Source organism: Ornithorhynchus anatinus, chromosome X2 (genome assembly GCF_004115215.2).
Source record: "Ornithorhynchus anatinus isolate Pmale09 chromosome X2, mOrnAna1.pri.v4, whole genome shotgun sequence".
Taxonomy (NCBI): Eukaryota; Metazoa; Chordata; class Mammalia; order Monotremata; family Ornithorhynchidae; genus Ornithorhynchus; species Ornithorhynchus anatinus.
In genome coordinates, this window is record NC_041750.1 from 27,420,066 (window position 1) to 27,431,072 (window position 11,007).

The 11,007-nt window shown below is 64.1% G+C and overlaps 1 protein-coding gene across 2 annotated transcripts; it reads left to right on the top strand.

Moving 5' to 3' along the window:
- Positions 1-634: 634 nt before the first annotated feature.
- On the top strand, positions 635-8,948 carry MRS2 (magnesium transporter MRS2). Of its 2 annotated transcripts, none has more exons than XM_029053519.1 (11): positions 635-751; positions 2,717-2,790; positions 3,132-3,168; positions 3,776-3,888; positions 4,585-4,758; positions 5,007-5,137; positions 5,236-5,352; positions 5,632-5,784; positions 6,093-6,210; positions 7,630-7,743; positions 7,967-8,948. In XM_029053519.1, the coding sequence occupies exons 1-11, from the start codon at positions 646-648 to the stop codon at positions 8,075-8,077; spliced, it is 1,248 nt and encodes a 415-aa protein (XP_028909352.1). In that variant the 5' UTR covers positions 635-645; the 3' UTR covers positions 8,078-8,948. The 2 variants fall into 2 exon arrangements, with proteins under 2 accessions (XP_028909352.1, XP_028909353.1); XM_029053520.1 differs by having other exon boundaries at positions 4,648-4,758.
- Positions 8,949-11,007: the final 2,059 nt, after the last annotated feature.

Here is an 11,007-nt window from a genome sequence, read left to right on the forward strand (position 1 = left end):
AGCACCGAGGTGGTGGGACGGGAAAGGGAAAGGGAGGAGAAGAGGGTTTAGCTGCGGAGAGGTGGGGGGGGGGGGGGTCACACTGCAGACAAGAGATTCAGATTACGATGGGGAAGATTTAATAATAATAATAATGATATTTATTAAGCGCTCAATGTGTGCCAAGCACTTTTGGTGGGTAGAGACCATTGGGCCCGGCCTAGGCCCAGGGAAATAAAAAAGGGGGAAGGGGAGAAAGGAGCTAACGTCTCCTCTTTGGCATTGCACACTTCGCACCGTGCTCTGCACCCCCTTAAGCGCTCAGTAAGTACTACTTATTGAGTCCCGCTGGCTATGACATAGTCTCATCTCTTGGCCAGGGCCAGCTGGAAAACCCAAGGTGGGTTCCCAGGACGCATGCGCAGTGGGCGGACTGTGAGGAGGCGGGGCTCGGCGGAGGGGGGGGGAGAGAGAGAGAGAGGGATGCCGGCGCATGCGCGGTGGGAGGGTGCTGGGCGGCGCATGCGCGTCGGGAGGGTGGGCTGCGGGCCGTCGGCGCAAGCGCAGTGGGCGGGGAGGGGAGGTGGCCCGGCGGCGCCTGCGCAGTAGGCTGGGCGGGGGACGGCCGGCGCCTGCGCAGTGGGGCGGGGGGCGCCCGGCGGAGCTATGGGGCACGTGCCGGGGCTGCTGCGGCTGCTGCTGCGGGGGCCGACGCTGGGCCCGCGCGCCTCACGCACGGCACGTACGGCACGCACGGCGCCCCACGTGGCGAGTGAGTCTGGCCGCCCCCGGCGGGGGGGGGGGGGGGAGGGCGCGAGGGCAGCTTGGCCTGGGGGTCAAAGGTCACGGCTTCTCACCAGGGCCCAGGCCTTTCTCCTCCCTGGACCTCAGTTTCCTCATCTGGAAAGTGGGGTTTTAAGACTGTGAGCCCCACGTGGGACAGGGACTGGCTCCCAACCTGATTACGTTGTATCCCAGTGCTTAGGGCAGTGCTTGGCACAGAGCAAGCCCATAATAAATACTATTATTATTATTATTTATCGTTAGCCGAGTGACCTTAGGCAAGTCATTTCACTTCTCTGAGCTTCAGTTCCTTTATAGGAAAAGTGGAGACTGAGCGTGTGAGCCCCACGTGGGACAGGGACAGTGTCCAACCTGATTACGTTGCATCCCAGTGCTTAGGACAGTGCTTGGCACAGACTTACTAAATATTACTAAATATTTACCCTTACTAAATATTATTATTACTGGCTGTGTGACCTGAGGCAAGTCATTTCACTTCTCTGAGCTTCAGTTCCTTTATAGGGAAAGTGGAGACTGAGATTCAGAGTCCCACGTGGGACAGGGACTGTGTCCAAGCTGATCGTTTTGGTTCTACCCCAGTGCTTAGGACAGTGCTTGGCACAGAGCAAGCCCATAATAAATACTATTATCATTATTGGCTGTGTGACTTTAGGCAAGTCATTTCACTTCTCTGAGCTTCATTTCCTTTATAGGGAAAGTGGAGACTGAGACTCAGAGTCCCACGTGGGACAGGGACGGTGTCCAACCTGATTACGTCGTATCCCAGTGCTTAGGACCGTGCTTGGCACAGAGTAAGCCCTTACTAAATATTATTGTTAGTGGCTGTGTGACCTTGGGCAAGTCATTTCACTTCTCTGAGCCTCAGTTCCTTTATGGGGAAAGTGGAGACTGAGACTGTGAGCCCCACGTGGGACGGGGACTGTGTCCAACCTGATTACGTTGTATCTACCCCAGTGCTTAGGACAGTGCTTGGCACAGAGTAAGCCCTTAATAAATACTGTTATCATTATTGGCTGTGTGACCTTAGGCAAGTCATTTCACTTCTCTGGGCCTCAGTTCCTTCATGGGGAAAGTGGCGACTGAGACTGCGAGCCCCACGTGGGACAGGGACCGTGTCCAGCCTGTTGAGCTTGCGGCCTCCCCAGCGTTTAGTTCAGTGCCTGGCACATAGTGAGCGCTAAACAAATATCATTTTTTTTAAAAAAAAACACCCAAAAATCATTCCCAAGGGCCTAGTCTGCACCCATTAAGCGCTCAGTAGCTACCAGTTGTTGATTTATTGATTCCACCCTCGGTTTCTCAGGCGGCTTCACCTGATTGACTTCCAAGCCAGTCAGGATGTGTGCCCTCCTACCAACTCGTTCGTTCATTCAGTCGTATTAATTGAGCGCTTACTATGTGCAGAGCACTGTACTAAGTGCTACGAGCGCTTAGTAGCGCTCAGTAAATACAACTGAACGAATTGAACTACTGATGATGGCCTCGACGGAGTGTTTTCTGCATTTAAGCTAAACATCATTCAGTCGTTTTTACTGAGCGCTAACTATGAGCAGGGCACTGTACTAAGCGCTTGGAAGGGACAAACAGTATGATAAATCGTGGGGCAGATATGAAATAATGGGATCAGACGCAGCCCCCCTCCCGACCCTCCCCAGCCCGGATTAGTTTTCCGTCCGTCTCTTAAAAACTAAGGAATCGAGATGATTGTTAGAGAACAAACCCTCCTAGTCTTTCCTCTTCCCTGGAGGTTGGGACAGGATCCCAGGGTAGAAGCCCCCTGCTCTCTCCTGAGGATTTAGTGCAGCGCTTTGGACGCAGTAAGCGCTCAGTAAATAGGATGGAGGGAATAAAAAGGCCCAGCGTCGCCTGAGCAAGGAGGGAAATCATCGCGGGCGATGCGTGTTTAACCCCGTCTCTTGCCGTCTCTCCCCAGGGGAGTTACTCCGTCTCGGCTCGTCGGATGCCACGCAGGCCACCTTAGCCAGCGTGGCGCCGCTGTTTGCCGTGGTAAGTCGTTCTTTCGCTCGGTCGTGTCTACTGAGCGCTTACTGTGTGCAGAGCACTGTCCTAAGCGCTGGGAACGTACAGTTCGGCAACAGAGAGAGACAACCCCGGCCCAGCGAGGGGCTCGCGGTCTAAAGCGGGGAGACAGAAGTCCCGGGCGCAGAGTAAGCGTTTAACGGACACCGTAAAAATAATCGTAGTGGCCCGCACGTCGGTAAAAATTTGGCCCCCTGGCGAAGAGAGGAATTCTAGGAGTGAGACTGTCAGCCTAGGGATTTTTTGGCGAGCTTTGTCGAGAAAAGAGGAGTAACACCGGGCCTTTTCCTCCCCCCTCTCCCCCCAAGACGAAATTCGACAAGAACGGGAACGTCACGTCTTACGGTGAGTACGCGGGGCGGTCCGAATCGGGCCGAGTGTCCGAGGGGCGTTGGGGCGGCGTTTTTCAGGCGGGATCACCTTCCGTGCAGCCCGGAGGAAGGCCGAAGCAGGGGAGGGGGCGGTACCTCTCCCCCCCCCCCCCCAGCCCCACGCGCCGCTTCGGGGCCCGGAGGATGGCTCGGACTCTCGGTGCCTCAGTTTCCTCATCTCCAAAACGGGGCCCCAACGCCCCTCCTCCCTCCCCCTTAAACTGGGAGCCCCGCGTGGGACGGGGACCGTGTCCGACCCGAGTATCTCGTACCGATCCCGGGGGGAGAAGGGTCCGCGGGTGGTCACCGATTCCGCGTGCGGGGGATCTCGGACCGGCGGGACTCGGCCGGCCCGGTTTCCGATCCCTTTCGGTAACGGAATCTTTTTGTCCAGAGGTGAGTTGGTGGGGTGTTTTTTTGATTTTTTCCTTTAACCCGTCCGTCGTTCATTAACTTACTCTCCCCGTTCTTTTCACGTCGCTTCTTTGGCTGTGTCTACCTCAGCGCTTAGAACAGTGCTCTGCACATAGTAAGCGCTTAACAAATACCAACATTATTATTATTACATTATTATTTGGCAGAAAGGAAGAAAACTGAACTGTACCAGGAATTGGGTCTCCAAGCCCGAGATTTACGTTTCCAGCATTTAATGAGCATCACCGCCAGAAACAACAGGATCATCGTGAGAATGGAGGTGATGAATCATCTCTGATCATTTCTCCCCTGTCGGATCTTCCTAGGAGCGGTGCTCAGCACAGCGCTTGCAACACAGTGAGCGCTTGGCCGATACCTTAGTTCTCATTAGTATTATTATCTGGCCTGGCCCTCGTTCGATGAGATCTAGAAATGGTGCTTGGGAAGCTCTCCGCTACAGAGGGGGAGCCACGCCGAGAGGAGCCGCATGGCTCAGTGGAACGAGCCCGGGCTCGGGGGTCAGAGGTCGTGGGTTCTAATCCCGGCTCCGCCGCTCGCCGGCTGTGTGACTTCGGGCGAGTCGCTTCACTTCTCTGGGCCTCGGTGACCTCATCTGTAAAATGGGGATGAAAACCGCGAGCCCCCCGGGGGACCACCCGACCGCCTCGTATCCCCCCCAGCGCTTAGAACGGCGCTTTACACGTGCCGAGCGCTTAACGGATACCACCGGTACTGTTCAAGCGGGGACGAGGACCGTGAGCCCGTCGACCTCGGATCCGCCCCGGCGTTTAGCACAGCGCCTGGCCCGTCGTAAGCGCCTGACGGAGCCCACGATGACGACGACGAATTCAAGCGGCAGAGGCGGGGTCGGAACCCAGGACCTTCCGACCCCCAGCCCCGTTAGGCCGCCCGGTAGGGGCCCCGTGAGTGCTGCCGGCGCCGACGGTGACCCCTCTGCCTCCCTGTTCTCTTGCAGTCTTTGAAAGCTGTGATAACCCCAGAATATCTTCTGATACTAGATTACCGCCATCTCCGCCAGGAGCGGTGGCTCTTCCACGACCTGCCGGCCCAGCTCGCCCTGGAGGGCCAGCTCGTCACCGCCTCCTTGCCCTTCGAGTTCAGAGCAATGGAGGCCCTCCTGCAGTATCGGGTCAGTCCGGCCGGGCCCCCTCGCCTCCCCCGAGGCCTCTCCCACGGCTCCAGAGTCGCTCCGTCCTATCGAATCGAGCGCCGGGCGAGGCGCTCGGGGAGAGCGCGGCGTGCCGGACGCGGTCCCCGTCCCCGGAGAGCTTAGGGTCCGGAGGGGGAGACGGACACGAAGGGAAAGGGGCGGGGGCGGGGGCCGGGCCCACCCGACGGGCCCGCTGGATCGTGGCGGGGGCCGTGGCGTCCTTGTAGGTCGGCGGCCTTCAGGGGAAGCTGAGCGTCCTGCAGCCCCTGATCCTGGAGACGCTGGAGGCCCTGGTGGACCCCAAGCATTCGTCGGTCGACCGCACCAAGCTGCACGTCCTGCTGCAGAACGGCAAGAGGTGAGCCCGGCCGCTTAGGCCGAGGGCGCTCGGCTACCCGGGGGGAAGAGGGCCGGGTTCAGGAGGCTCACTCCCCTCGCCCCCCCCGCCCCCCTCAGCCTGTCCGAACTCGAAACGGACATCAAAGTCTTCGGAGAGTCCATCCTGGAAATCCTGGATGAGGAAGAGTTGATGGAAGAGCTGTGCTTGACCAAATGGGCGGATCCCGCGGTGTTGTGAGTCTGGGCCTCCGCCGGGCCGGTCTGCGGGTTACCGGCGGGGGGGGGGGCCGAGGGGCAGACGACTGCCCCCCGTCTCCCCACCCTTCTGACTCCCGGGCCCCGGGCTCTCTGCACCAGGCCACGGGTTCGGGCACGGGCTCGCGGGCCGCGCGGCGAGGGAGGGAGGTGCCCGAGGCGAGAGGAGCCCGGGCTAAGCGTGGGAGGGCGCCGGGGCGGGCGGGTTGGCGGGGTCCCGTGGGCCGTGACCACCCGCCTTCCGTGTCTCCCGTCCAGGGCGGAGAGCGGAGGCGGGATCGATCACGCCGAAGAGATGGAGCTGCTGCTGGAGAACTACCACCGGCTGGCCGAGGACCTGGCCAACCAAGCCCGCGAGCTCCGGGTCCTGATCGACGACTCGGAGAGCGTCATCTTCATCAACCTGGACAGGTCCCGACAGCCGGCGGGGCCCGCCGACCGCTTTCTTGGCGCAGAGCGCTTGGGAGAGGACGGGAGCTGCCCGAGCGCCTGGGAGGGCCGGCCGCGGGCCGGGAGGGTTTCCCTGCCCACCGGGAGCTTCCACGCAGATGCCGCCGGGGGGGGGGGGGGGGGGCGGGGGGATCCCTCGGATGCCGTGGATAGGATGGGATCGCGGGTGGGGCAGGAGGGGGCGTCCCGGGGGGCGGACCCCCGTCGGCGGGGCGGGCCTAGCCGTCACGGTGGCCCGAACCCGGCCGGCCGTCCTCCCCCCCCCCCAGCCACCGGAACGTGATGATGCGGCTGAACCTGCAGCTGACCATGGGCACCTTCTCCCTGTCGCTCTTCGGCCTGATCGGCGTGGCCTTCGGCATGAACCTGGAGTCCTCCCTGGAGGAGGTGAGGGCCAGCCAGACGCTCGGGAGGGCCTCCGGCCCGGCCGGGGGGCCCGGGGAAGGGTGGACCGCTTCCTCGGGCGAGACCTGAGCCCCGTGCCCCCGGGCACGCCGCTCTCCTCCCTTCCGCGTCGCCCCCGCCCCTTTTGTCCACCCTCAGCGCCTCGTCCGTAATTCCTTCGTTTACGTCAGTGCCCGCCTCCCCCCCCCCCCCGAGCCGGTCGGATCGCGGCGGGAGGGAACGCGTCCGCCAACCCCGTGGCGTCGTCCCCTCCCGAGCGCCGCACACGGTAAATACGGTCGACCCACTCCCGCTCTCGGCTCCGGAGAGCACCAGCTCTGGACGGTCACGGTCACCGTCCTCGCAGACGACTAGTTGCCCAACGCTAGACCGAGCACTCGGGAGAGTTCATTTGAGTCGGTAGACACGGATCCCGCCTCCATGGCCTGTGCGGTCTCCTCCGTGCGGAGCACCGACCCGGGGCTTGGGAGGGCACGCTAGCGTGAGACCGCGGGGAGCGAACCCGGTGGCATTGAAAGAGTCGATCCTTGCCCTCGAGGAGCTTCACCTGTCTCCTCCCTAAACTCTGAGATGGTTGTGGGCGGGGAACGTGTCTGTTTATGGCTCTGTTGTACTCTCCCAATAATAATAATGATGTTGCTATTCGTTAAGCGCTTACTGTGGGCGAGGTACTGTCCTGAGCGCTGGGGGGTACAAGGTGATCGGGTCGTCCCACGTGGGGCTCACGGTTTTAATCCCCATTTTACAGACGAGGTCACTGAAGCCCAGGGAAGCGACTTGCCCAAAGTCACGCAGCCGGCAAGCGGCGGAGGCGGGATTAGAACCCGTGACCTCTGACTCCCGAGCCCCGGCCCTTGCCACTGAGCCAGGCTGCTTCTCGGAGGGCTTAGTACAGCGCCCTGCACGCGGCGAGCGCTCGGTAAATACGACCGAGTAGCGGAGGAGGCGGTCGCTGAGATGATTTACAGATCGGCGGGAGAAGATAGGGGTCCGTCAGTAACGACGACGACGACAGTGTTAAGCGCTCACCCTGTCTTAAACGCTGGGGTAGATGACGCTATGACCCGATCGGGTCGGACGCGGCCCCCGTCCCGCGTGGGGCTCCCAGTCTTAATCCCCATTTTACAGGTGCGGTAAGCGGGGCCCGGGGAAGCCACTCGCCCACGTGGTACTTGGGTGGTAGGTTGCGCAAGGAGCGACGGGGTGGGGGCCCGGAGGCTCGGGCGACGCGGCCGTGCCCAGGCGGCAGGAGCCCCCGGGGGGACGGGGGAGGAGATGAGTCGGGGCGGGCCTCCTGCGGGAAACGGGCTGCCGGGACGCGGGCCGGAGCCCCGTCCCCCTCGGCCTCCGGGGGCCCTTCCGGCGCGGACGCGCCCCGGCTCATCGCGTCCTCCCTTTCAGGACCGTCGCGTCTTCTGGCTGATCACGGGGATCATGTTCATGGGGAGCGGCCTGATCTGGAGGCGCCTGCTGTCCTTCCTCGGGCGCCACCTGGAAGCGCCCCTGCCCCCGGCGGTAGGTGGGCGCGGCGGGGGGACGGCGGGGGGCTCCGCGCGGACGACCCGGGCCCGGATCGCTGAGGAAACCTGTCGGAACGGCTCAGGCTTTCGGGCCCCGCGTCGACGCCTGCTTGCCCCGCAGCCGCTCCGCCCCGCCCTTCTCCTGGGCTGACTGCTCCCCTCCTTCTGCCCCGACCCCTGCCCTCGTTCCCCACCGACCGCCGGCGGGGTTTCTTCAGATGCCCTCCCTGCCGAAGAGGACCCCACGGGCCAGCGGAGGCGGAGAGAGGAGGGACGGACTCAGAACGGAGGGCGCGGGGTCGAGCCGAAGCGTCCTCGCGCACCGATGAGGAGCGGTGGCCGGGCCCGGGCCGCCCCCGCGAGTCGCCGCGCTCGCCCTGCGACGCCGGGGAGAGCTCGGCGAGCGAGGGGCGGTTGGACGGATCCCCGGGCCTCCCTCTCCCCCCCCCCCCCCCGAGTCTCCAGGGCGGTTCCACGCCTCCGCGCGTCCGGACGAGGGTCACCCTATTCACGGGCAAGGAGCCCGGGGAGCGGGGCGGGACCGAGCCCCGGGGGGCTTTCTCCGCCGGTCGCGGGGTGGTCTCTGCGGACGGAACGAGCCGTACGGTGCGGAGGCGGGCGTGGGGATGCTCGTCCCCCCTTCCGCCTGCTGCCGGAAAGAAAAGAGAGCGGAGGGGTCCCGATCCAGGAGAGGGAGGGGGCCGCGTTGGATTTCTTGTGAACTACGCCGACGGGCGAGCACGCGGTCGAGCGCCTTTCCGGCGGACGGCGGCGCGGGCCTGGGCTCGCTCCCCGCCGTGCCCTGCACGCGCCAGCCCCCCTCCGATCCCGTCGCCTTTGGCCGCGCCCCGGGGAGACTGAGGAAACCGTGACGTCGGAGCCTCCGGCCGACACGGGGGCCGAACCGAAGATCCCGCGGCTGTTTATTCGGGGGGCGGGGGGTGGACGGGGAAAGGCTCTCCCCGGGTTCCCACGACTCCGGCCCGGTTGAAGCGGGGGGCGGAGGAGGAGTCCGAAAGGCCCCGGCCCCTCGGCCTCGCCCACCGATCCCCCTTCCCGCCACTCGCTGAAGAAAGGGTGCTTTGCGCTTCCGACGCCGGGCTGAAACGCGGGGTTCGGCGGGAGCGGCGCGGAGGTGAGCGGGCGGCTCTCTGGCTCGGGCTCGGGGGTTCTCGAAATAAAGATCGTCTTGCGGTGGGAGGTCGTGGAAGTTGAACCCGGGCACGCTGACACTTAAACGGTCAGTCGCCGCCCCCTCCCTTCCCCCCCCCCCAGCCATCCTCACCTTGACACCCCATTTCTTCGGTTTGGGAGTCTGGCCACCTCCTCCAGGAAGGCAGAGGGTGGGATCCGGGGGGGTGAAAGCGGCTGCCAACCGTCCTACCCCCCCCCCCCCCCCGGCCTGCAGTTCCTTGCCCCGGGAAAGTGGCAAAGCAGCGGGGCCCGAGGTGAAGGACCCGGGCTCGGGAGTCAGGGGACCCGGCCTCTAATCCCAGCTCCGCCCCCGGCCTACCGCGTGACCTTGGGCCGGTCACTCGACTGCCCCGGGCCTTGATCTTCCTCCTCCGGGAAACGGGGATAGCTTTTCCCTCCCCCCTCCTCCAACGGGGGCCCGCCTGGGGACGGACGGTGAACTGATTACGTGGAGACCGTTCCCCTGCTTGGTATAGGGGGAGAAGCGGCGTGGCTCGGTGGAAAGAGCCCGGGCTTGGGGGGTCAGGGATCGTGAGTTCGAATCCCCACACTGCCGCTTGTCCGCCGTGTGACTGCGGGCGAGTCACGTCACTTCTCTGGGCTTCAGTTCCCTCCTCTGTGAAGCGGGGATTAACTGTGAGCCTCACGTGGGACAACCCGATGACCCTGTATCTCCCCCGGCGCTTAGGACAGCGCTCTGCACATAGTAAGCGCTTAACAAATAGCAACATTATACTTGAGAAATTCCACCATTATTAGAGGGTACAGGCCAAGGTCGGGAGCGCTCACCCTCCTCATCTCCCCAGCGCTACTGAATCCGGTAGTGACTGTAAGGGTTCATTTGGGGAAGGGGGTCCCATCCAAACCCAGTCTCCCCCGGGCGCGGGGCGGGGGTCTCCCGGCTCCTTCCGCCGGAGGAGGTACCGGGCCCAGAAGCTTCCGAGCCACCCGGGCTCCGCCGAAACCAGACCCGCCGCCCTGCCCTCCCACGCTCGTGGTGGGCGGGGGACACGCCTGCCAACTCAGTTGTCGCGCGCCCTCCCGAGCGCTTAGTACAGCGCTCGGCGCCCGTTAAATCCCGGGACCTCGGCAGGTGGCTCCTGGGCCCGGAGGGGCGTCTTCCGTCACGGTAGCGGGCTTCCGCCGGCCGCCTCGAAGGAGGGTTCGGGGGACGGACCTGCCTCCGAAGCAACCGACCGGCCAACGCGGCCCGCTTCCCCCTACGTTCGTCCCACCCTGGACCTTCTACCTCCCCTCCCGGCTTCCCTGGGGAGCCCGGGCCCTCTCCCCCCCAACCCCCGCCTAGCCGGGAATCGCGACCACCCGTCCCCTTTCGGTCGACCCTTCGATGGAGGTTCCCGAGCACGTCGCGGTTCGTAGAGGTGGGTCTCGTCCCCCGAACGTGGTCGGAGCGCGCCGTGGCTGGGTTAAGCCGCTCCCTCGCCCTCCGTCTCGCAGGAGGGCCCGGGATGGGGGACAGGCGACTCGGAGCCCTCGCCCCCCCCGGCCCGCTCGGGACCGACTCGCCTCGCCTCCCTCCTGCTCCGAGAGGCTCGGTCGCCCTCCCTTCGGGGGACGGGGAGGCCGGCGTCGGACGTCATTCATTCATCTTTCTCCTCCCAACGCTGGACGGGCGGGTCAACCCTCGGCCCGCCGCCGCTGCACGGATTTAGACCCCAGAGGCAGCCGCCAAGTCACGTCGACCCGGCCCCTTCTCCCCCCTCCCACTCCTTCCCCTCCGCCCGGGGACCTTGGGCGGGGCAGGGGCTGCGCCCAGATCCAACCGGGATCACCTTGGCACCGAGCGCAGGGCTCGGCCCAGAGTAAACATCCTCGTTCCCGAACCCGGTGCCGGAGAGCCGGGGGGAAGGACCAACAGGAAGAAACCGAAGGACGGATAACGTCGAGGAGGGGCAGAGGAGAGACGGGAGGAGGAGGAAGAAACCAGCGTCGGGGCGGGTGAGTCTCAGCGGAGGGAAGAACTGATCGAGAGAAGGGGCGGGAGGAGAGGGGAATCCACGGAACAGGTGTCCTCGTAGTTCACCTGCCCGGACCGGGCACTGGC